Source organism: Petromyzon marinus, unplaced genomic scaffold, assembly GCF_048934315.1.
Source record: "Petromyzon marinus isolate PM22_M1 ecotype Great Lakes invasive population unplaced genomic scaffold, UKy_Petmar_22M1.pri1.0 PM_G_Scaffold_4, whole genome shotgun sequence".
In the NCBI taxonomy this organism is placed as follows: domain Eukaryota; kingdom Metazoa; phylum Chordata; class Hyperoartia; order Petromyzontiformes; family Petromyzontidae; genus Petromyzon; species Petromyzon marinus.
Window position 1 is genome coordinate 872,501 of NW_027422983.1, and position 25,486 is coordinate 897,986.

General features: G+C 50.2%; 2 protein-coding genes across 6 annotated transcripts in view; both read right to left on the minus strand.

Moving 5' to 3' along the window:
- Positions 1 to 8,061, minus strand: part of LOC142916579 (uncharacterized) — a 12,196-nt gene extending 4,135 nt beyond the window's left edge. For all 3 annotated transcript variants that reach the window (XM_076061709.1, XM_076061708.1, XM_076061707.1), the window contains exons 1-6: positions 7,918 to 8,061; positions 7,073 to 7,271; positions 6,507 to 6,685; positions 5,357 to 5,733; positions 4,986 to 5,151; positions 3,805 to 4,164 (exon numbers count right to left, since the gene is read on the minus strand). In XM_076061709.1, coding sequence (XP_075917824.1) covers positions 3,805 to 4,164; positions 4,986 to 5,151; positions 5,357 to 5,733; positions 6,507 to 6,685; positions 7,073 to 7,271; positions 7,918 to 8,011 — 1,375 coding nt within the window. In that variant the 5' untranslated portion in view covers positions 8,012 to 8,061. The remainder of the gene's footprint in view (positions 1 to 3,804; positions 4,165 to 4,985; positions 5,152 to 5,356; positions 5,734 to 6,506; positions 6,686 to 7,072; positions 7,272 to 7,917) is intronic.
- A 9,255-nt stretch (positions 8,062 to 17,316) lies between these two features.
- Positions 17,317 to 25,179, minus strand: LOC142916580 (E3 ubiquitin-protein ligase CCNB1IP1-like). Of its 3 annotated transcripts, none has more exons than XM_076061711.1 (4): positions 25,122 to 25,179; positions 20,643 to 21,004; positions 19,455 to 19,794; positions 17,317 to 18,884 (listed from the first exon to the last, which is right to left on the minus strand). In XM_076061711.1, the coding sequence occupies exons 2-4, from the start codon at positions 20,937 to 20,939 to the stop codon at positions 18,670 to 18,672; spliced, it is 852 nt and encodes a 283-aa protein (XP_075917826.1). In that variant the 5' UTR covers positions 20,940 to 21,004; positions 25,122 to 25,179; the 3' UTR covers positions 17,317 to 18,669. The 3 variants fall into 3 exon arrangements, with proteins under 3 accessions (XP_075917826.1, XP_075917825.1, XP_075917827.1); XM_076061710.1 differs by lacking the exon at positions 25,122 to 25,179 and adding an exon at positions 22,118 to 22,280; XM_076061712.1 differs by lacking the exon at positions 25,122 to 25,179 and adding an exon at positions 22,118 to 22,284 and having other exon boundaries at positions 18,731 to 18,884; positions 19,465 to 19,794.
- Between the last annotated feature and the right edge of the window lie 307 nt (positions 25,180 to 25,486).

Consider the following 25,486-nt stretch of genomic DNA (forward strand, 5'->3'; position numbering starts at 1 on the left):
CAGAGCGTGAAGAACCAGTGGGATCTACATCTGCAGAACGTGAAGAACCAGTGGCATCTACATCTGCAGAACGTGAAGAACCAGTGGCATCTACATCTGTAGCACGTAAAGAACCAGTGGCATCTACATCTGCTGAACGTGAAGAACCAGTGCATCTACATCTGCAGAGCGTGAAGAACCAGTGGCATCTACATCTGCAGAGCGTGAAGAACCAGTGGCATCTACATCTCCAGAGCGTGAAGAACCAGTGGCATCTACATCTGCAGAACGTGAAGAACCAGTGGCATCTACATCTGCAGAGCGTGAAGAACCAGTGGCATCTACATCTGCAGAAGATAATGAGCTTTGGGTCTCCATGTGAGTCTATGGGTCTCTGTGTGAGTAGTCTATGGGTCTCGGTGTGATGAGTCTATAGGTCTCTGTGTGAGTCTATGGGTCTCTGTGTGAGTAGTCTATGGGTGGCTGTGTGATGAGTCTATGGGTTTCTGTGTGAGTCTATGGGTCTCTCTGTGAGTAGTCTATGGGTCTCTGTGTGAGTAGTCTATGGGTGTCTGTGTGAGTAGTCTATGGGTGTCTGTGTGATGAGTCTATGGGTCTCTGTGTGAGTAGTCTATGGGTGTCTGTGTGATGAGTCTATGGGTCTCTGTGTGAGTAGTCTATGGGTCTCTGTGTGAGTAGTCTATGGGTGTCTGTGTGAGTAGTCTATGGGTGTCTGTGTGAGTAGTCTATGGGTCTCTGTGTGAGTAGTCTATGGGTCTCTGTGTGAGTAGTCTATGGGTGTCTGTGTGAGTAGTCTATGGGTGTCTGTGTGAGTAGTCTATGGGTCTCTGTGTAAGTAATCTATGGGTCTCTGTGTGATGAGTCTATGGGTCTCTGTGTGAGTAGTCTATGGGTCTCTGTGTGATGAGTCTATGGGTCTCTGTGTGAGTAGTCTATGGGTGTCTGTGTGATGAGTCTATGGGTCTCTGTGTGAGTAGTCTATGGGTGTCTGTGTGATGAGTCTATGGGTCTCTGTGTGAGTAGTCTATGGGTCTCTGTGTGAGTAGTCTATGGGTGTCTGTGTGAGTAGTCTATGGGTGTCTGTGTGAGTAGTCCATGGGTCTCTGTGTAAGTAGTCTATGGGTCTCTGTGTGAGTAGTCTATGGGTGTCTGTGTGAGTAGTCTATGGGTGTCTGTGTGAGTAGTCTATGGGTCTCTGTGTAAGTAATCTATGGGTCTCTGTGTGATGAGTCTATGGGTCTCTGTGTGAGTAGTCTATGGGTCTCTGTGTGATGAGTCTATGGGTCTCTGTGTGAGTAGTCTATGGGTGTCTGTGTGATGAGTCTATGGGTCTCTGTGTGAGTAGTCTATGGGTGTCTGTGTGATGAGTCTATGGGTCTCTGTGTGAGTAGTCTATGGGTCTCTGAGTGAGTAGTCTATGGTGTCTGTGTGATGAGTCCATGGGTCTCTGTGTGAGTAGTCTATGGGTGTCTGTGTGAGTCTATGGGTCTCTGTGTGAGTAGACTATGGGTCTCTGTGTGAGTCTATGGGTCTCTGTGTGAGTCTATGGGTCTCTGTGTGAGTAGTCTATGGGTGTCTGTGTGATGAGTCTATGGGTCTCTGTGTGAGTAGTCTATGGGTGTCTGTGTGAGTAGTCTATGGGTGTCTGTGTGAGTAGTCTATGGGTCTCAGTGTGAGTCTATGGGTCTCTGTGTGAGTAGTCTATGGGTGTCTGTGTGATGAGTCTATGGGTCTCTGTGTGAGTAGTCTATGGGTGACTGTGTGAGTAGTCTATGGGTGTTTGTGTGAGTAGTCTATGGGTCTCAGTGTGAGTCTATGGGTCTCTGTGTGTATGAGTCTATGGGTCTCTGTGTGAGTAGTCTATGGGTGTCTGTGTGATGAGTCTATGGGTCTCTGTGTGAGTAATCTATGGGTCTCTGTGTGAGTAGTCTATGAGTGTCTGTGTGAGTAGTCTATGGGTCTCTGTGTAAGTAGTCTATGGGTCTCTTTGTGAGTAGTCCATGGGTGTCTGTGTGAGTAGTCTATGGGTGTCTGTGTGAGTAGTCTATGGGTCTCTGTGTAAATATTCTATGGGTGTCTGTGTAAGTAATCTATGGGTCTCTGTGTGATGAGTCTATGGGTCTCTGTGTGAGTAGTCTATGGGTCTCTGTGTGATGAGTCTATGGGTCTCTGTGTGAGTAGTCTATGGGTGTCTGTGTGATGAGTCTATGGGTCTCTGTGTGAGTAGTCTATGGGTGTCTGTGTGATGAGTCTATGGGTCTCTGTGTGAGTAGTCTATGGGTCTCTGAGTGAGTAGTCTATGGTGTCTGTGTGATGAGTCCATGGGTCTCTGTGTGAGTAGTCTATGGGTGTCTGTGTGAGTCTATGGGTCTCTGTGTGAGTAGACTATGGGTCTCTATGTGAGTCTATGGGTCTCTGTGTGAGTCTATGGGTCTCTGTGTGAGTAGTCTATGGGTGTCTGTGTGATGAGTCTATGGGTCTCTGTGTGAGTAGTCTATGGGTGTCTGTGTGAGTAGTCTATGGGTGTCTGTGTGAGTAGTCTATGGGTCTCAGTGTGAGTCTATGGGTCTCTGTGTGAGTAGTCTATGGGTGTCTGTGTGATGAGTCTATGGGTCTCTGTGTGAGTAGTCTATGGGTGACTGTGTGAGTAGTCTATGGGTGTTTGTGTGAGTAGTCTATGGGTCTCAGTGTGAGTCTATGGGTCTCTGTGTGTATGAGTCTATGGGTCTCTGTGTGAGTAGTCTATGGGTGTCTGTGTGATGAGTCTATGGGTCTCTGTGTGAGTAATCTATGGGTCTCTGTGTGAGTAGTCTATGAGTGTCTGTGTGAGTAGTCTATGGGTCTCTGTGTAAGTAGTCTATGGGTCTCTTTGTGAGTAGTCCATGGGTGTCTGTGTGAGTAGTCTATGGGTGTCTGTGTGAGTAGTCTATGGGTCTCTGTGTAAATATTCTATGGGTGTCTGTGTGAGTAGTCCATGGGTCTCTGTGTGAGTAGTCTATGGGTCTCTGTGTGATGAGTCTATGGGTCTCTGTGTGAGTATTCTATGGGTCTCTGTGTGAGTAGTCTATGGGTCTCTGTGTGAGTCTATGGGTCTCTGAGTGAGTAGTCTATGGGTGTCTGTGTGAGTAGTCTATGGGTCTCTGTGTGAGTCTATGGGTCTCTGTGTGAGTAGTCTATGGGTCTCTGTGTGAGTAGTCTATGGGTGTCTGTGTGAGTAGTCTATGGGTCTCTGTGTGAGTAGTCTATGGGTGTCTGTGTGAGTAGTCTATGGGTCTCTGTGTGAGTAGTCTATGGGTCTCTGTGTGAGTAGTCTATGGGTGTCTGTGTGAGTAGTCTATGGGTGTCTGTGTGAGTAGTCTATGGGTCTCTGTGTGAGTAGTCTATGGGTGTCTGTGTGAGTAGTCTATGGGTCTCTGTGTGAGTAGTCTATGGGTGTCTGTGTGAGTAGTCTATGGGTGTCTGTGTGAGTCTATGGGTCTCTGTGTGAGTAGTCTATGGGTGTCTGTGTGAGTAGTCTATGGGTGTCTGTGTGAGTAGTCTATGGGTCTCTGTGTGAGTAGTCTATGGGTGTCTGTGTGAGTAGTCTATGGATCTCTGTGTGAGTAGTCTATGGATCTCTGTGTGAGTAGTCTATGGGTGTCTGTGTGAGTAGTCTATGGGTGTCTGTGTGAGTAGTCTATGGGTGTCTGTGTGAGTAGTCTATGGGTTTCTGTGTGAGTAGTCTATGGGTGTCTGCGTGAGTAGTCTATGGGTCTCTGCATGATGAGTCTATGGGTCTCTGCGTGGGGCAGTGTCAATCCTCACCGATGACAGAGAGGTTGACCCTCCCCTCGAAGTTGTCGTGGGGGAAGGTGGCCACGTGGCAGAGGAAGAGGCCCCCGTCGCCACCCCGCACGTCCAGCAGCTCCAGCGAGACGTCGCCGGGAGGCCCCCCAACGCGGAACCGCAGTCGGCCCGCGAGGGACGAGTTGGAGTACGCCGTGCCGTGCAGCGGGCTGAGTGCGGCCAAATTGGCCCCCGCCCAGACGTTGCCACGGGAGGCCTTCAGCCAGTTGGCCTGCACCACCACCACGGCCGCACCCCACAGAACGCAGCGCAGCAGCGCCACCTTCTGGCCGACCACCGCCGTGACCTGGCCGTCCGTGTCGACACCCACACGAGGGGCTGGGTGGGAAGACAACACAGAGACCCATAGACTACTCATAGAGACCCATAGACTACTCATAGAGACCCATAGACTACTCATAGAGAGCCATAAACTACTCACACAGACACCCATAGACTACTCACAGAGACCCATAGACTACTCATAGAGACCCATAGACTACTCACGCAGAGTCCCATAGACGACTTATAGACCGACAAGACTATTTACGCAGAGATCCATAGAGTACTCATAGAGACCCATAGACTATCTTCTTTGGTAATTTCGATAAAGTCACGTAGAATGAGAATAAAATAATAAATTGATAAAATAACACAATAATATTCTTACGACGTATCGGCCACAACACAAGCGGCCATCATCAGGTGAAGGGACGAGACTGTCTGGAGGACAGCGCTGGTCTGAGCGTGGCTGTGTTCGCTCCAGCGCTGTCCTCGTGTTCGCTCCAGCGCTGTCCTCCAGACAGTCTCGTCCCTTCACCTGATGAAGGCCGCTTGTGTTGTGGCCGAAACGTCGTGAGAATATTATTGTGTTATTTTATTTTATCAATTTATTTTATTCTCATTCTACGTGGTGACTTTACCGAAAGAACCAAAGATGAATCCTTGCAGTTACGAAAGCTTTAAATCGAAATCCATAGACTACTCATAGAAACTCATAGACTACTCACGCAGAGTCCCATAGACCACTCAGAGACCCACAAGACTACTCACACAGAGACCCATAGACCACTCATAGAGATCCACAAGACTACTCACACAGAGACCCACTTCACACGCACAAAAATACCTCTCACTCATTCACCCAGCCACCCACTCACCCACAGTGCTGTGTGGTGGAGGGACGGAGACACACGACAGTGGAGACCACTCCCCTGCCTTCCACCGTGGCAAGTCGGCTACCATTCTCACGCGGACACAGTACTCATCCTCGCGTCCCGGCAGAAGCATCATTCGGTGTTGGTACCGGCATCCGATGAAGCGCTCCTGGCAGTAAGCATCATCATCATCAGTAGTAGCAGCAGTAGTAGTAGCAGCAACAGCATCATCATCAGTAGTAGTAGCATCATCAGTAGTAGTGTCATTGGTAGTATCATCATCATCAGTAGCAGCATCGCCACCCACCCACTCAACCACGCACATCTCCCGCCACAACCTCCCGACCCCCGTCACAACTCCCGCAATCTCTCACCGTGAGTTGAACGCCGCCTCTTGTCGAAATGTCAACCTGATGGTGGAACTTCACGTCGTGCGACACCAGCGCCCTCCACCCCCGCCCGACGGAGACCAACAACGACAGCTTCCGCACCTCCGGCTCTCCGTCGACCACCGCCTCCAACTCCCCAGCCACCCCAGGACCACCGTCATCACGGCGGTCATCGTCACCGCCGTCACGGTCATCGTCATCGCCGTCGTCGTTGTCGCTGTAGCCATCATCGTCGTTGTCTTCATCGTCACCCACAACACCGCACTCCTCATCCTCATCCTCACCACCATCGCCCTCCTCCTCCTCCTCCCCCCGCGTCAGTTTGTCGAGCCTCAGGGTGAACGACGAAGCGCTGAGCACAGCTGAGACACGGGAGAGGGGGGGTCATGGCGAGGGATGTTTGTGTGATCTCTCCCTGTCCTACAGAGTGAGTGAGTGCAGTTTGTGTGATCTCCCCCTGTCCTACAGAGTGTGAGTGGAGTTTGTGTGATCTCCCCCTGTCCTACAGAGTGTGTGGAGTTTGTGTGATCTCCCCCTGTTCTACAGAGTGTGTGAGTGGAGTTTGTGTGATCTCCCCCTGTCCTACAGAGTGAGTGGAGTTTGTGTGATCTCCCCCTGTCCTACAGAGTGAGTGAGTGGAGTTTGTGTGATCTCCCCCTGTGCTACAGAGTGAGTGAGTGGAGTTTGTGTGATCTCCCCCTGTCCTACAGAGTGAGTGAGTGGAGTTTGTGTGATCTCCCCCTGTGCTACAGAGTGAGTGAGTGGAGTTTGTGTGATCTCCCCCTGTCCTACAGAGTGAGTGGAGTTTGTGTGATCTCCCCTTGTGAGCCGAAGACACACACACAGGCAGAAAGAGTCACAGACATACACAGCGACACACACAGACAAAGATGACAAAGATCCTCCGTGTAGCCTGAAAATACCGTTGGGGCAAGTGCTGTTAGTGAGCACCAGACAGACACGGACAAAGAGAGACACAGAGAGAGAGACACAGAGAGACACACACACACAGAGACACAGAGAGACACAGAGAGACACACACACAGAGACACAGAGAGAGACACACACACAGAGACACAGAGAGAGAGACACACACACAGAGACACAGGCATATGTACAATCTCGTGCCACTCACTTTCCATCAAGGGCAGGACCACAACCGCGACCCAGGGTGAGGATCGTGACGGCGAGGATGAGAAGGAGAATCTCACACGGAGGAGGTAGCGGTCACCGGGATCGTCCAGCGCCGAGGAGACGTCGCACCGTGTCTCCGTTGTTGCAGCGCAGACGGTCTGCCAGCGGGCTCGTCTGAAGCTGCGCAGACAGAGACACAGGGAGGAGTGGTGAGGGTGGTGAGGAGCCAGTGGGTGAGAGAGACGTGTGTGTGTGTGAGTGAGTGGGTTGGTGGATGAGTGGGTTGGTGAGTGAGTGGGTGAGTGGGTTGGTGAGTGGGTGAATGGGTTGGTGAGTGAGTGGGTGAATGGGTGAGTGGGTGATTGAGTGGGTGAGTGAGTGGGTTGGTGAGTGAGTGGGTTGGTGAGTGGGTTGGTGAGTGAGTGGGTGGGTGAGTGGGTTGGTGAGTGAGTGGGTGAGTGGGTAAGTTGGTTGGTGAGTGAGTGGGTGAGTGGGTTGGTGAGTGAGTGGGTTAGTGAGTGGGTGAGTGGGTTGGTGAGTGAGTGGCTGAGTGAGTGAGCATCTCACAGTTTGCTCTGAACTCTGTATGTAACATTCAGGAATGTTGAGTTGGTCGTGGTCGTGGTGGTCGAGTTGATGGTTAAAGGATCAACAAGTGGGGGTCTATCCCCTCCATCCCCACTGGGAGCCGCTTCAACGGGGTCCCAGCAAAGGGTCGCCAGGAGGTCTCGAGACTCCAAACGAACATTCAGTGGGAACAGCGGAGCTGGGCAGATGGGGAAAAAACACTCAAGAGTGCGCTAACCACTGCACCACCACTCCTCACTCACACACAGTGCGTTAACCACTGCACCACCACTCCCCACACACTTACACACACAGTGTGCTAACCACTGCACCACCACTCCACACACACAATGCGTTAACCACTGCACCACCACTCCCCACTCACACCCACACAGTGCGTTAACCACTGCACCACCACTCCCCACACACACACAGTGCGTTAACCACTGCACCACCACTCCCCACACACAGTGCGCTAACCACTGCACCACCACTCCCCACACACTCACAGTGCGCTAACCACTGCACCACCACTCCCCACTCACACACAGTGCGCTAACCACTGCACCACCACTCCCCACACACTCACACACAGTGCGCTAACCACTGCACCACCACTCCCCACTCACACACACACAGTGCGCTATCCACTGCACCACCACTCCCCACACACTCACACACAGTGCGCTAACCACTGCACCACCACTCCACACTCACACAGTGCGCTAACCACTGTACCACCACTCCCCACTCACACTTACACAGTGCGCTAACCACTGCACCACCACTCTCCACACAATCACAACCTGGCACCCGATTTATCGACCACCTCGGGCTCTGCTCACCTTGGCTGCTGCACGTGACAAGGTGGTGGAGGAGGAGGAGAGGCAGGATGAAGGGGAAGAGTAGGCCAAGTTTGTAGAGTTTCGACATCGCCATTAACTCCACACGCAGCCACGCGCCCGCCTCACCCAAGTCACGTGCTGAGGAAATCGATTCAAGGTTAAATTAAAAACTCGGATCGATTCCTATGGGGATAACAAATGCGAATCGATAGTGGTCAAAAATGTAGCCGATAGCATCGATCCCTATTGGGACTGCATTGGAATTGACGTTGGTCGTGAGTGTAAAATGGAATCGAATACATTTTCGATAACATGGGAATTGATTATGGCGATTTGTTCTAATAACATAGGAATCGATCTAGCTAGTGATTTGAAGCGCATAGAATCGAATCCCATTGGGATACCTACAATGAGAATCGATTGTTAGAAAAGGAGAACGTTTAGAATCGATTCCTATTGAGAATGAATCAGAATCAGAAAGGGTATTCGCTATGAAAGTTCACACCGACACGGAAGTTACTTTGGCAGGATGGTGCATACATTCAACATATAGGAATCTAAAATCTTAAATAAGTTTTAAACAAGTCTTACTATAATAATAAGGATTAAAAGTCTAACTAACACCAAGGGGCTGAAGTATATAAAATTGAATAAATATCGAATATAAAATAGCTTTAAGATATAATTTTAAAAAAATACAAATAGGTTAACATAGTTAATATCGGCAAGGTTTCATTATGTAGATAAAATGTTAACAGGCCAGCAGCAGATGGGAAGAAACTGTCTTTATGGCGTGAGGTTTTGGTCCTGATGGACCGAAGCCTTCTGCCGGAGGGGAGTAGCTGAAACAGAGAGTGTGTCCAGGGTGGGAGGAATCGGCCACAAATCTTCCTCGCTCGCCTCATGGTCCTTGTCGTGTGCAGGTCCTCGAGGGTTGGTAGATTGCAGGCAATCACCTTCTCAGCAGTGTGGATGATACACTGCAGTCTGCTCTCGTCCTTGGCAGTGGCAGCAGCGTACCAGATGGTTATGGAGGAGGTGAGGATGGATTCAATGATCGCTGTATAGAATTGCACCATCATTGTCTTTGGCAGGTTGAATTTCTTCAGCTGCCGTAGAAAGTACATCCTCTGTTGAGCTCTCTTGGTGAGGGAGCTGATGTTCAGTTCCCACTTGAGGTCCCGGGAGAGAATAGTGCCCAGGAAGCGGAAGGACTCTACAATTTTGACTGGGGAGTCTAACAGGGTGATGGGGGTGAGGGGGGCTGTATTCTTCCTGAAGTCCACAACCATCTCAACTGTCTTTAGAGCATTTAGCTCTAAGTTGTTCTGGCTACACCAGGTCACCAGGTTGTCAGCTTCCCACCTATAGTCAGACTCATCCCCACCAGAGATCAGCCCAATGAGGGTGGTGTCGTCCGCAAACTTCAAGAGTTTGACGGACAGATGATTGGAGGTGCAGCTGTTGGTATACAGGGAGAAGAGCAGAGGGGAAAGGACGCAGCCCTGAGGAGTTCCGGTGCTGAAGGACTTGGAGTCGGAGATTTGTGTTCCCAGCTTAACGCACTGCTTCCTGTCAGACAGGAAGTGTGATCCATTTACAGGTGGTGTAGGGCACGTTCAGCTGGAAGAGCTTGTCCTGAAGCAGGGCAGGGATGATGGTGTTAAAGGCAGAGCTGAAGTCCACAAACAGGATCCTGGCGTAGGATGCTGGGGCGTCCAGATGCTGTAGGGTGAAGTGGAGGGCCATGTTAACTGCGTCGTCCACAGACCTGTTGGCTTTGTAGGCAAACTGAAGGGGGTCCAGGAGAGGGTCTGTGATGGCTTTGAGGTGTGCCAGGACCAGGCGCTCAAAAGACTTCATTACCACAGATGTAAGGGCGACCGGTCTGTAATCATTTAGTCCTGTTGGCCTTAGCTTTTTGGGCAAAGGGATGATGGTGGAGGACTTGAGACAGGCTGGTACATGGCATGTCTCCAGGGAGGTGTTAAAGATGTTGGTGAACACCGGAGACAGCTGGTCAGCGCAGTGCCTGAGGGTGGCTGGAGAGACAGAGACCGGCCCGGCTGCTTTGCGTGGATTCTGCCTCTTGAAAAGTCTATTAACTTCTCCCTCCTGAAAGGAGATAGTCGTCTCTGTAGTATTGGTGGGGGATGGGGCCTCTTGGGTTGGAAGGGGTGGTTCAGGACAGTCCAATTGTCTTTCAAATCTACAGTAGAACTCGTTCAGGTCGTTGGCTAGGCGGGAGTCGTTAGTGGTGTGGGGGGCTCTGGGTTTGTAGTTGGTGATCTGCCTGAGCCCTCTCCAGACAGAAGCAGCGTCGTTTGTAGAGAACTGGTGTTTTAGTCTCTCTGAGTACAGTCGTTTAGCCTCTCTCACCGCTTTGCTAAACCTGTTCTTCGACTCCTTGAATCTGTCTCTATCTCCACTCCTAAACGCTTCCTCCTTCTCCAACCTCAACCTTCTGAGCTTTGCTGAGAACCAGGGCTTATTGTTGTTAAAGTTCACCCTGGTACGTGTTGGGATACAGCAGTCCTCACAGAAGCTGATGTAGGACGTCACAGCCGCTGTGAGTTCATCTAGACCAGTGGTTCTTAACCTTGTTGGAGGTACCGAACCCCACCAGTTTCATATGCGCATTCACCGAACCCCTCTTTAGTGAAAAATAAAATGTGATTTTTTTCAAATTCAAGACGTAGATATGTTTTTTACTGGTACACAAAATGAGCCGTGCATGAACATTACCTTGTTCAAAGAATAAAACCAACACAATGCATAAACTCACAACAAATTACATACCTGGAAATCAATGTGACTTCTGCTGTTGCCTTTGAGAGATCAGTTCAGATATGCGTGGCTTCACCTTGGCAAGTGCCACTCTCATGTCATTTTCACAGCAAAGTCTGTTCCTTTTCTTCGTTTTTATGTCCAGCATCCTCGAAAAGGATTGCTCACAAAGATATGTTGTAACAAATGGTATAACAAAAATCCAGGGCTTTCTTAGCAATAACTGGATACTTGTTCATTTGTCGACACCAAAACGTTGAGAGCGTTGTTGTTCTGAAGAGTTGCTGTTGAACCTGGCTCTGCTGAATTTCAATGATTTCGTCGAGGAATTCATCATTGACATCTGCTGTTTCAACAGCAAACGTGAACGGCTGTCTCACCCATGCTGGATATGACTCTCTTGTAGGGAAATATCTGTCGAGAGACTTTGCAAGCTCATCTAAGTGCGTGGCAATTGTTTGCTTCAGTTCCGTGGATACAGAAATATCTCCGATTCCAGACACATCTTCGATCTTACTTGCACAGTCGTCCAGAAGCGGGAAGTTTGCGAAGTTATTGTTCTCTGTTCGTCGTTTCCATAACGGTAGCTTTTTTTGAAAAGCCTCCAGGTGTTCTTCCGCTTCCATGATATTGACTCCACCACCCTGCATCTGCTGATTGAGATGATTGAGAGCTGCGAATATATCAGCCATGTACGCTAAAATGAGAATGAACTCAGGGTTTTTGAAGCAATCTGTATGGCAGTGTTGGTGCTCTTGCAAAAACAGGGCTAATTCCACACGCATGGCAAAAACACGATTCAGCACCTGTCCCCGGGATAACCACCGAATATTAGAATGGAGCAGAAGTACCTCAAATTCAGAGCCCATTACTTTACACAGCTCACTGAAGATGCGGTGCCTCAGAGCACTTTTTCGCACATAGTTCACACATTCCACCACAGTTTTTAATACTTCTGCCATTTTTGGAGGTAAGGTTTTTGTTGCCAACGCATGCCTGTGCAGAATACAATGCGTCACAATGATGTGTGGTGCATCGGCCTTTACTAGCGCACCAAAACCAGACTTTCTTCCCAGCATGACTGGAGCTCCATCCGTACAAACTGCAGAAACCATATCCCATGAAAGATTGTTGTCTCTGAAGAAGTCATCCACAAGCTTCTTCACATCGGCTGCCTTCGTTGTTGTTGTAAGAGGCTTACAAAATAAAAACTCTTCTTTTATCATGTCGTCTTTCACATAGCGTACAAAAACAGCAAGCTGGCTTAGATCAGAAACGTCTGTGGTTTCGTCGAGTTGAAGGCTGAATTTTGCCGGGCTTGAAATCAGATCCGCGACTACTTGAGCCAAGATGTCTTTACTCATGTCTTCTATTCTGTCACTGACGGTGTCATTTGAAAGGGGAATTTGGGATAATTTACCTTCGGCCGCTGTTCCGAGTATCAGATTCGCCATCTTTAATGCAGCTGGTTTCACAAGTGTTTCACCAATGGTGTGTGGCTTGCCCTGCTTTGCGATCAGGTAAGCAACTTCGTACGATGCTGTCAGGATCGGTTTGTTAACAGGTACAAATCCAAGAGCAGGCAGAGTGGCCCTTTCATCGAATCTGGCTCTCTTCACCCTGAATTCAGCAAGTGTTGTGTTCTTGTATTCCCCGTCTCCATGCAGCTTCAAGAAGTGTTCCTTTAGTTTTGCCGGTGCAAGACTAGAGTTGCTCAACTTGGCGTTGCAAATCATGCAGATAGGACGCTCACTCCCATCACGTTCCGTGATACATGAGAATCCATGTTGTACATATTCGTCCGACCACTTTCTTCTTTTGCCCGACATAGTTAGTATGGATAAAATATTAAAGAAATCACACGACGTACGACAACAGTCACACGTTGACTACTGAGTACGCACTAAATTCCCCGCAGCGCTGATTGGCCAAGCAGTGTAGCATGATCATCTGCAGCCAGTGATGGCCAAGCGCGCCGTGTGTGTCATCACAAATTTACACAATAATTCAAGTGTGTCCGGACCTCCGTGGCGGGGGCTCTGCCGAACCCCTGAGATCGACTCACCGAACCCCTGGGGTTCGATCGAACCCAGGTTAAGAACCACTGATCTAGACTATTGGTAGCAGTCGTGAACATATCCCAGTCAGTACAGTCTAAGCACGCCCGCAAATCTTCCACAGCCTCACTGGTCCACTGTTTAGATGTCCTCACAGCAGGTTTACAGAGTTTTAGTTTCTGCCTGTATGCAGGAATCAGGTGGACTATGGCATGGTCAGAGTGTCCTAGTGCTGCTCGGGGGACGGCGTGGTAGGCTCTACTGACTGTAGTGTAGCAGTGATCCAGAGTGTTCCCTTCTTTGGTTGGGCATTTAATGAATTGTATGTATTTGGGGAGTTCGTGGCTGAGATTACCTTTGTTAAAGTCGCCAAGTACGATAACCAACGAATCTGGATTTGCTCGCTCCACACTCAGAATCTGATCGGCGAGCATGCGTTGGGCCTCTTTAACCTGAGGACAAGGCGGCAAATAAACTCCGACCAAAATGAGCGACGCGAACTCGCGAGGCGAGTAAAACGGTTTACAGGTTATAAAAATTGATTCAAGGAGTGGAGAACAATGTTGCAGAATCACTGTGACATCTACACACCAGCCACTATTAATGTAAAAACAAATACCACCGCCTTTCGTCTTGCCGGAGAGTGCTATGTCACGATCCGATCTTACAAGATGGAATCCTGCTAGTTGTAGCGAAGTGTCCGGAATCAAATCACACAGCCATGTTTCCGTGAAGCACAAAGCAGAAGTTGAAAGAAAGTCTTTGTTTTTTACCATCAGTAGCTGAAGTTCATCCATTTTGTTGTACAGTGAACGTACGTTGGAGAGGGAAAAGCTCGGAAGCACTGTTCGGATCCCGCGTCTGCGTAGCCGTACTAGAGCCCCCGACCGTTTACCCCTTGGGCGGCGTTTCGCTGCTTGAGCAAAGCCTAGCGCGGCATTGACTAGAATGCCTACTAATTCTGCCGCTGGAAGCAGAAAAGTAGGAATTAAATCCACAGGAGTTGTTTCCCTGATATTTAAAAGTTCGTCTCTTGTTAAAGAACTCCGAAAATCTTGGCAAAACACTGAATTGACAGACAAAACAAGACAAAACAGGGCGCACCGACCGGCTGAGGCTACTATCATCGGCGCCATCTTCGCACCAGCACGGGTGTGCTGAACAGCAGGACTCTCTCACCAGCACTGGTGTGTTGAACAGTAGGCCCCTCTCACCAGCATGGGAGTGGTGAACAGCAGGCCCCTCTCACCAACACGGGTGTGATGAACAGTAGGCCTCTCTCACCAGCATGGGAGTGAACAGCAGGCCCCTCTCACCAACACGGGTGTGATGAACAGCACGCCCCTCTCACCAGCACGGATGTGATGAATAGTAGGCCTCTCTCACCAGCACGGGTGTATTGAACAGCAGGCCCCTCTCACCAGCACGGGTGTGCTGAACAGTAGGCCCCTCTCACCAGCACGGGTGTGCTGAACAGCAGGCCCCTCTCACCAGCACGGGTGTGTTTAAACAGCAGGCCCCACTCACCAGCACGGGTGTGTTAAACAGCAGGCCCCTCTCACCAGCACGGGTGTGTTGAACAGCAGGCCCGTCTCACCAGCACGGGTGTGCTGAACAGTAGGCCCCTCTCACCAGCACGGGTGTGTTGAACAGCAGGCCCCTCTCACCAGCACGGGTGTACTGAACAGTAGGCCCCTCAACACGGGTGTGCTGAACAGCAGGCCTCTCTCACCAGCACGGGTGTGCTGAACAGCAGGCCCCTCAACAGCAGGCCCCTCTCACCAGCACGGGTGTGCTGAACAGCAGACCCCTCAACACGGGTGTGCTGAACAGCAGGCCTCTCTCACCAGCACGGGTGTGCTGAACAGCAGGCCCCTCTCACCAACACGGATGTGATGAACAGCAGGCCCCTCTCACCAGCACGGGTGTGCTGAACAGCAGGCCCCTCAACAGCAGGCCTCTCTCACCAGCGCAGGTGTGCTGAACAGCAGGCCTCTCAACAGCAGGCCTCTCTCACCAGCAAGGGTGTGCTGAACAGCAGGCCCCTCAACACGGGTGTACTGAACAGCAGGCCTCTCTCACCAGCACGGGTGTGATGAACAGCAGGCCTCTCAACAGCAGGCCTCTCTCACCAGCACGGGTGTGATGAACAGCAGGCCTCTCTCACCAGCACGAGTGTGTTGAACAGCAAGCCCCTCTCAAGACAAAACTGGACAAAACAGGGCGCACCAACCGGCCGAGGCTGCCATCATCGGGGCCATGAACTGTCCTAGTGGTCTTCCCCCCATGTGTACTGTCGCCTGCTGACGTATGTACTGCCGTACACTGTATTTATAACTTTCAGTCGGCAGACGGCGCTATTACGCTACATTTGGAATGTGCTAACCCAGCGGCCCCCACCCTTTTTGGCACCAGGGACCGGTTTCGTGGAAGACAATTTTTTTCACGGACCGGAGGAGGGGGGGGGGTTCATCATTGGGTCTTTCCCCCTTTTCAAAGAAGCTCTCCAGCGACGTTTGTTTATTACACATTGTGGCTACTAGGGGGTTAGAGCTTGTGGGCTTTATACCAACACTGTGACTGAGACAAGTGCGCAGTGCGGGAAAGAGGCGCGGACGGAAGTGGTAAATAATAAAATAATGGGGGCGGGCCACACGCGGACTCACCGCTCACCTCCTGCTGCTGTGCGGCCCGGTTCCTAACAGGGGGTTGGGGACCCCTGTGCTAACCCACCAAGCAGGGTAGGTAAGCATTCTCATTCGTGAGATTCGATATTTCAGAGTCTGTATTTGTGGCGTCCATTGCATTAAGACGGGCAAAGTGCGTGTAATTTGGAGACGGACAAAGGCATCTCGGGGATCACAGATAGCTTGGTGGTGATGGCTATGCTGTATGTAGCCTCTAATCCAGCACCGCAGAGGCAGTGAGGGTGGCTGGACCGCACACGTTTTGCGAAAATCCCTTCCCATGGACGTCGAGGAGGTGCCACTCCCCGGCACGCCGGAAGAAGGCAGTACAGCAAAGTGCAGACTAAATATTGTAGATCCCTTCTGTATGCGTGTATGTTGAACTTCTTTTGCACGGTACGGAGCCAATTGTGCAAATTGGAGGGATCAACACTCATTAACTTAATTTGCAGAGGACTGCAGAGCTTGGCTAATTGTTGGTGTTGGCTCACAGCCTGTATGCCTGAGGTTCCTCAGCGATGGTGAGATGCAATTTGCAATGAATGATGACGCGATATGAAACTAAACATGAGTATTATCAATAGGTGATGTTTTAGTGCGTTAAACGGTGGCTGGATCACACACATTCAGAGGTTCTGATTTGTAATCATCTTGAAAAGCGTGTTACTAAATTTCTGCCAGTAGATGAAGGCGCTATTTTAGTTAGTATTGGCGATGTAATGCGGGTTAAAGCTTGCGCACAAATTGGAGGCTTTGGAAGATAAGCCTATAGAGGTGTTTCACGATAACATGCCATGTCACTTTCATGCAGTAGAGAAGCAGCAGCTCGCCTGCGTTTAAGTGACTCGGTACAATGGTGAGCACAATGCTTGATAAGTAGGGACGTGCTCACCCAGCCATGGATAGAACTAAATAATGAAGCAATTCTGCTGGAGCTTTTCTTTTGTTGGCGGCAGGCTACCTATCTGTAATACCCAATTCTGACGTGGCATTGTGCTTGCCACTCACCCCTTCATGTGCCATGCCGGCCTGTTAAGGCTATATGGGGGATCTTTGTGTTTGTGGAGAGAGTGAAGAGTTTTCCATACCTGGGCAGTGTGCTCATGACCAGCTCCGGTTTGACAACAGAGGTCTCATTCCGAATCAGTCAAGCGGCATTAACTTTCCATCAGTTGCGTAAAGCTACCTGGTCTGTCACTCCCTATGAAGCTTCGGATCTTCTCGGCCAGTCATGCCCTCCCTTCTCTACGCTTGCAAAATGTAAACCCCCCTAAAGGAAAATCTTCCCTGGTTAGAAACATTTAGGCTGGCCTGCCTACGATCCATCCTGGGTTTAACCAGGCTGGATTGTGTGAGGAGCTCACAGATCTTTAAAAGATCTGGACAAAATCCCATCGGTGAGCTCCTCTGGCAGGCAAGGTTGCATTAGTTGGGTCATGTAGCCCACATGCCTAAACAGCTTTTGTTCAGCCAGATAGAGGGGGCTAAACGAGAAGAGATGGAGTGATGTGGTACAAGAGGATGTGGAGCTGAGTGGACTGGTACCAGTGGTGTCTAGATCGGCCTAATTGGAGGAGGCTCGTGAATGCTGCTGCTGGGCAGTTGGGTGGCTGAAGCACAGCAAGTTGGCACAGTACGGGGCACAGGTGGTGCATCGGCCATTCATTTCAGTCAGTGGACCCCTGGCACCTGGGTCTGCCCCATAACCTCCTACCAGTGGGCCTTCGGCACTTCACGTGGCCTCAACATGCACATAGCCTGGCACAAGCGATGTGGTGAGGTCACCGCCACTTAGTGGCGAATGGCGGTTGTTGTGTCGACCTGTATGGGTGGTCTGTGTAATGTAAAGGAAGTGTTTTTGGCGGCCGCAAAGTCCTAAACTTTTTAATGAAAAACAAATGGAACAGGTTCCCTCTTGTGAACAGCAACACAACATTGAGAAACAACGCGCACCACGGTAACTCCCGGGTCGGCCGCAGCGAGATTCTAAACGGCAAACCCCTCTGTGCCGTCACGAGCGCCGCCACCACCGGCCTGTCCCCCCTCCCCCGAACGCCAACGACGACACCTGGTAACCTACCCGCTGGAAAAAATTAACGGTGCTCAAGCGGTAAATGTCATGGGTTTACTCTCCAGCACGCAAATCGGCGGGGTCGAAAGCGGGAGCTCATCGGCCACGGTTTATAGCAGCAGCTGTCAGAGTCGGGATCGAACCCACGACCTCCTGTAGACCGGGCGAGGTAGTTAACATCTCATAGCCACTGTGGTGATGATGATGATGATGAGAGAGTGAGAGAGACGCAAGCTCCAAATATACGGCAGCAGCTGTCAGAATTGGGATCGCACCTACAACCTCCTGTAGGGCTGCACGGATTCCTCCAGTATAGACAAAAGTTTCTGATGGATGTGAAAGTGACGTAACCCTATGAGCCCCACCTGGCACGGCCAATGGGAGACGTTTGTCACGTGAACGGAGTGCGGTCGTTCAGTTACTGCCGCTGGTGGTGATCACCAAGCGGGACGTCAAACTCCACTGTCAACGTTGTGGGTTTGCTCTCCCAGAACACAATTGGTGTGCGTTAAAGTAGTAACGAATTGAAACTATTAAACTCAACAAATTTATTTTTCATTTTACCAGGCCGAGGACCCACCGACCCACGCAGCTATTTTCATAAGCGACCTGGCCATCACAAACGATAGCTCAATGACGCGGCGTTATCGTCGTCGTCGTGCGTGAGAATCTCCAGCGAGCGGCTCTCCGAACACAACTGACGGGGGCGACGAGGCGCGCGCTCGCACGCGTGGACCCCGTGACGCTTGTGCACGACGTGGTTTTTTGTATTTGTTTGTCGCTGTAACGTTTTTACCCCGGGGCCCCCGACCAGAAGTCTGTGGGAAAAGAGCTTCACAGCTTGTCGGATTCCTACCTCCAGCGTAAATAAATATTTCCGATTCGGATTCCGTTTGCGCTCAGAGGAGGCAATCGACTGGCGGTGACGACGAGAGGCTCCTGCCAAGCGCCACAGGGTAGTAGGCAGATGACCTGCGGGCAGCGTTAAGACCACAGGAATCTGATGAGTGGTGAGGCCAGTGGGCAAGGTCCTTTTTGCGTCGTTTTTTTTCCCCACGAGTTTTTTTTTTGGGGAACCCCTTGCGACCGCATTGGAGGGCGAGGAGGCGGGCGCGAAGGGAAGGACTCTCGCGTTGTTACCGGGGGGAGGTCACTTCCTGGCTCCGGTCACCGCGGCTTTGGCGGGGAAGGGGAAGCGGAGGAAGCCGTCGGATTGCGGCGACCTGCCCGGGGGGCTGCCGTCGAAAAACAACGGCCTCGGCGCAAACTCCGTCCCCTCAGGGCGGCAGCACGGAGGCGTCTTCATCATCCAGCTCCACGCGTTTCCCTCCGCGCCTTGCGATGTTCGCGGGGTCGACGTCTCTGCTACAGGGGGGGGGGGGGGGTGGGGGAAAAAATTACATTACGTACAAAACGTCACCGTATGAACCTATCCCCATTTTCCCTGCTTGGTCGGTTCCTAACAAAGTTCAAACATATCATTACCAGAGTTGTTTATTTTCGTTTGCATTTTTGACTGCTTGTGTTGTGGTTATTGCAAACATGATTCCTTGTATAAAGGTGTCAGTTTTTGTTGTGCCAGCCAAAAGGGTAAAAACCTATTCCTATATCTTGTTACTGGCAAAGGAGGTCTCATAATGTAAAGGTTTACCCCGAGCCCTCAATACTCCCTGATGGTGCGCTGTTTTTGAGTTGTACGCCTTTTGGCGTCTTCTGGTCCAACATCAGTGGAGACTAGGCTCTAAGAAAAGCCGTCTCGGGTGTGGACCAATCAAATTCAAGGACAGTGCATATTATTATCAGAGTTGTCTCTTTTGTTTGCATTTTGACTGCTTGTGTTGTGGTTATTGCAAACATGATGCCTTGAATAAAGGTGTCAGTTTTTGTGCCAGCTAAAAGGGTAAAAACCTATTACTAAAGTTCAAACGGCCCTACCGAATCTCACTATGAATGGCGAGGACGCCGCGCCGTTCAGAGCCTCCTCCTCCTCAGCGCGTCTCCCCTCGTCGATAGCGGAGAATCGCAGGCGGAGGCGATCGTAGGAGACCTGCAGTTTCTTCTGCTCCCGGTCCCTCTCCAGCAGTTTCTCGGCAGCCTCGTTGTACCTCTTCTTGAACTTGGCCAGCTCGCTCTTGGCAAGCGAGAACTGCCGCTTCAGAGTGGCGACCTCCGTGACCTTGTTCTGGATCTCCTGCTTGAAGCGGTCCTCAGACTGCACCCTGAGCCTCTTTGATTTCACGGCCAAGTGTTCCTGATACAGTCTCTCCTGGTGCACCTGCGAGATGGAAAATTTGATTAAATGTATTTTTTATCGGTTAAAGAGCCGTACGCGCAAGGGGACTTACGTGTAGAAGAATAACTCGGTTAGCGAAGCCTCTGGGAATGACGAAGCTCCAAAAAAAAATCGAAAGAATGAAAAACAAATATTCATAATTTTCAATTTAAAGCTTTCGTGACTGCAGGGATTCATCTTCTGGGTTCTTTCGGTAAAGTCACCACGTAGAATTGAGATAAAAAAATAAAACAGAATTTATTCTGTAATAAAAATTAAAATAATAATAACATAATAAATTCTGTTATTATTTTTATTATTTTATCTCCATTCTACGTGACTTTACCGAAAGAACCCAGCAGGGGAAAAATATTCATAAATCACGCAAATTAATTCAAGAGTGACATCTTAAACGCTGTACATGTTCTAAGTAGTGCCACCGATAATAGACGGACTAAATATTAACTGCGTCATTCCAATGGTGCTCGCTAAATAAAGAAATGCCTCCAAGTCTTTTTGTCTCCGAGTTAGTCACTACTTATGTTTGGAGTTTGCACGTTCTCCCAGTGGCCGTGTGGATTTTCTCCAGGTCCTCTGATTTTTCCCTCCCAATGTTTAGAAACGACATCTAACGCGTTTTAGAGTATTTGACTGCTGTAAATTTCCACGTGATGATAACAGCCGCTTGGGTTGGGCTATCATTCGTGATGGCCAGGTCGCTTCTGCAAAAAAAAGAGGTTACGTAGCTCAGTGGGACTTTATCCGCTAAAATATAAAACATTTCAGTTTGTTACTTTTTAAAAATAAATTTTATTTTTATTTTTAAAAAGTCACCGATCCGTCGCCGATACCTGAAAGATCCAGAATGAAAGCGCCCGCGAACATATCTCCTGGATGACGTCCGGCCCTAGGCCCGCCAGCACCATGGACTTGTGCTCCTCGGGGGGGTTCAAGCAGACCCGCACCACGTCCAGGCTGCCGCGCGGCAAGGCGCCGCACGCCGGGCAGGCGGCCGCCCCCGTCTTGAACTCGCGTTCGCCGTCCTCGTCGCAAAAGAGATGCGAGCAGGAGGTGACCCAGGCGAAGTCGCCGACAATGCGCCGGCACTTCCTCAAGTTGCACACCAGAATTTGTTCGTGCGCCGACATTTCCTCCCCGCCTGACCACTGGCCCCGGGGGGTCGCCAGTTCTCCTGTTCCCAGTCGCCGCCGTTCTGGTTGAGGGAAACGAATCGCGGGTGAAACACGTTTTCGCATGGAGTGCGCGAAATGCGTTCGCGTTTTTTTTTTGCGAGCTCCTTCCGTTTATTGACTGGCTCAGAGCTCCAGAGAGAGCACCGGGGTGCGGTCTCGTTCGTTAAGGGCGGCGAGAGATCTTGGTCAGCGTAATGACGGAAGCAAGTGAGGTACAGTACGATGGCGAAGCAAACAGAAATCAGTTGGGAGAGCGACGGTTTTAGAGGATAAATTGCTGAGCAGGGGGAGTGTTCTGACCTGCGGTTTGGTGAGTGGGTGGATGAGTTTGTGGGTGAGTGAGCGAACTTGTAAGTGGCTGATGGGCTGGGTGTATGCACGTTGAACTTATTTCACACCGTACAGAGCGAACCTTGCTAATCGGAGGTACGGGTAGAGGACAAGAAACAAAACACAAAGACCAGTGCAAAAGAAATTAGTCTTCAATCTAGATGATTTTAAAATGCACAGTTTCAGTGGATTCCTAATAGCGGAAGGAAAATGGTTCCAGACGGACGCAGAAGCGCATCTGAAAGTGCGCAACGCTTGCCCAAAAACCTCTGCGAGGGTGAGTGTGTTGTGACCTGCAGGGTGGTGGGGTGAGTGGATGGGTTTCTGGGTGAGTGAACTTGTCAGTGGCTGACTGGTTCAGTGAGTGTCTTGTTGTGCCTGCAGTTTGGTGAGTGGGTGGGTGAGTTAGTGGGTGAGTGAGCCTGTGAGTGGCCGACTGGCTTTAGTGTGCTGTCGTGACCTGCAATGTGGTGAGTGGGTAAGTGGATGCGTGCGTGGGTGAGTGAGTGAACTAGTCAGTGGCTGGTTGGCTCAGTGAGTGTCTTGTTGTGCTTGCAGTTTGGTGAGTGGGTGCAAGTGAATTAGTGGGTGAGTGAGCCTGTCAGTGGCTGGCTGGCTTAGCGTGCTGTCGTAACCTTCAATGTGATGAGTGGGTGGTTGGATGAGTGAGTTAGTGGGTGAGGGAGCTTGTCAGTGGCTGACTAGCTGCGCGAATGTGCTGCTGTGACCTGCAGTGTGGTGGGTGAGTGAGTTAATGGGTGAGTGAGCTTGTCAGTGGCTGACTGGCTGTGTTGAGTCCTCACCACTTGAGATTGGGACGAATTGGGGAGGCCTTCGTTCCAGAAGTCGATTGACAATGGCAGAGGATAATGACTGCATGCCACACTCAATGTGCCGTCTGTATTCATCCGTATTGTTAATGTATGAATACGCCTGTTGCTCAGGAAAGCCCCACTGAGTCTCAACTCTTCTTCAGGAGGGGTCCTGCCAAGTTTGCACAAGAGGGGGCGATGTTGCTGTGATCCCTCCCACAGCCATTTCCAGGTAATCTTTTAGCTTTGGGATGTGGTTCTGGCAAGTACCAGTTCCACTGTGTTTGTGGGTTTAGCTATGGGAGGTAAACTCGGAGGAAACCAATGGAGATGACACACATGCCACTCTGTAGTACAGAGAATGATCACACAAACCATTGCCGGACAGCTGGGATCACTCCGTGTAGAGTGCTGTACAGTATCTAAATGTGTAGGGGCCATCCCTTTCGTGCGTACGCAAAAATCTGTCAAAACCTGACCCCGTACGCACGCGGACTTTTTACACACCCCCCCCCCCCCACCTGCCTACGTACGTTGGCCTGACGCATCACCCCCCCCCCCCACCCCCTAGAATCCTGTAGAACGGCCGATATGTAATCCACGCAGAAATGATCAATTATTAATATTAACGTGTTTAAGCAAACAGATAGTCCACCGCCGGCTGCATTATTATCGAGGCTTTAACCCCCCCCCCCCCATTTCCTATGCGTACATTGTGAGTAGACCCCCCCATATGCAAGCGTACGCATTTTGGGTATCCCCCTCCATGACAACGAACTAAATGGATGGCCCCGTATCGGGAAAAATCGGAGGACCCTGAGACAAATCCACGCAATCAACATGGGGAGAGAGACGCAGACTCCAAATATACAGCAGCAGGAGCAAGCGTGGTCAGGGCCTGGGCGCGAACCGACGATCTCCTGTAGGCCAGGCGAGGATGTTAACATCTAGTCACCGTGATGATAACAGGCGAGGTAGTTAACATCTCCTAGTCACCGTGATGATAACAGGCGAGGTAGTTAACATCTCCTAGTCACCTTGATGACAACAGGCGAGGTAGTTAACATCTCCTAGTCACCGTGATGATAACAGGCGAGGTAGTTAACATCTCCTAGTCACCGTGATGATAACAGGCGAGGTAGTTAACATCTCCTAGTCACCTTGATGACAACAGGCGAGGTAGTTAACATCTCCTAGTCACGGTGATGATGACAGGCGAGGTAGTTAACATCTCCTAGTCACCGTGATGATAACAGGCGAGGTAGTTAACATCTCCTAGTCACCGTGATGATAACAGGCGAGGTAGTTAACATCTCCTAGTCACCGTGATGACGACAGGCGAGGTAGTTAACATCTCCTAGTCACCGTGATTATGACAGGCGAGGTAGTTAACATCTCCTAGTCACCGTGATGATAACAGGCGAGGTAGTTAACATCTCCTAGTCACCGTGGTGATAACAGGCGAGGTAGTTAACATCTCCTAGTCACCGTGATGATAACAGGCGAGGTAGTTAACATCTCCTAGTCACCGTGATGATAACAGGCGAGGTAGTTAACATCTCCTAGTCACCGTGATGACGACAGGCGTGGTAGTTAACATCTCCTAGTCACCGTGATGATGACAGGCGAGGTAGTTAACATCTCCTAGTCACCGTGATGATAACAGGCGAGGTAGTTAACATCTCCTAGTCACCGTGGTGATAACAGGCGAGGTAGTTAACATCTCCTAGTCACCGTGATGATAACAGGCGAGGTAGTTAACATCTCCTAGTCACCGTGATGATGACAGGCGAGGTAGTTAACATCTCCTAGTCACCGTGATGATGACAGGCGAGGTAGTTAACATCTCCTAGTCACCGTGATGATGACAGGCGAGGTAGTTAACATCTCCTAGTCACCGTGATGACAGGCGAGGTAGTTAACATCTCCTAGTCACGGTGATGATGACAGGCGAGGTAGTTAACATCTCCTAGTCACCGTGATGATGACAGGCGAGGTAGTTAACATCTCCTAGTCACCGTGATGATGACAGGCGAGGTAGTTAACATCTCCTAGTCACCGTGATAACAGGCGAGGTAGTTAACATCTCCTAGTCACCGTGATGACGACAGGCGAGGTAGTTAACATCTCCTAGTCACCGTGATGATAACAGGCGAGATAGTTAACATCTCCTAGTCACCTTGTAGATGACAGACGAGGTAGTTAACATCTCCTAGTCACCGTGATGACAACAGGCGAGGTAGTTAACACCTCCTAGTCACCGTGATAACAGGCGAGGTAGTTAACATCTCCTAGTCACCGTGATGATAATAGGCGAGGTAGTTAACATCTCCTAGTCACCGTGATGACAACAGGCGAGGTAGTTAACATCTCCTAGTCACCGTGATGATAACAGGGGAGGTAGTTAACATCTCCTAGCACATTCCAAACACTGCACAGCAATCGAATCGCTGGGGATGGGAGGGGGTGGTGTAAAACGTCGTATTTCCAATCAAAGTAAAATGTTGTGGACCCCATGAGGCTGATGAAAGTTTCGCCCTCACGAAAGCGACGCTGGGTCGTGGCTCACGGCGCGATACCAAAATAAAAAATAAAATAAATGAAATAAATCCATCACCTCACAACTTTTTGAGGGTTTCCCGCTCTTTTTTATTGTGTGTATTTAGTGAGACCCTCAGACGTGGTGTCTCATCACTACTATGAGGCGACTTTTAACACCCCCCCCCAGCGTGTAATATTGTTTTTGTTATTTATAAACACTCGGATTCCCGCACTTTTTATTGCTTGTTTCGTGACCTTCAAGGGGTGAGAAAAAAATTAAGGAAAAAAAACGCCTCAGACTCCGAAGTCTTAAAAAAACAGACGTGTAAAATTGTATTTATAAATAAACTACTCGGCAACGTAAAATAACAGCCGCCCCACGTTCTCTACTTGATATAAACCCCGAAGTGTTTAATGTGATTTATAGGAAAATATAGTTTTGTATTGTTTTTACCTCACAGCAATCCACACACACACTGCAGCTGCGCTCGTGACGTCACGGTGGGGGGGGGGTTGAGGCGTGCGTGACGTCACGGTGTGGGGGTGGTTGCAGGCGTTCGTGACGTCACGATGCAGGAGAGTGGTTGCGGGCGACCGTGTGACGTCACGGACCCCCACCCCCCGTCCAAGGACGGGCAAAAAAATATTCAATAGAAAAAATTTTCAGCTCATGATTATTAATCGTGAGGGGGGGGGGTTGCCCCATGTGGAGTGACGTCACCCGCTCATGAATATTCATGAGGGGAGGGGTTCGGTACGTGGAGTGCCGCGACCTTCTTGTGCGTCGGTGTAAATTTCCACGCGTGCGTGAATATTAAT

Coding starts and splice junctions, on each gene's coding strand:
- LOC142916580 (XM_076061710.1), bottom strand. CDS start 22,193: ATGCAGTCATTATCCTCTGCCATTGTCAATCGACTTCTGGAACGAAGG. Junction 21,005..22,117: donor ATTCGTCCCAATCTCAAGTG/GTGAGGACTCAA, acceptor TCCCTCAACCAG/AACGGCGGCGACTGGGAACA. Junction 18,885..19,454: donor GCCATTCATAGTGAGATTCG/GTAGGGCCGTTT, acceptor CCCCCCCTGTAG/CAGAGACGTCGACCCCGCGA.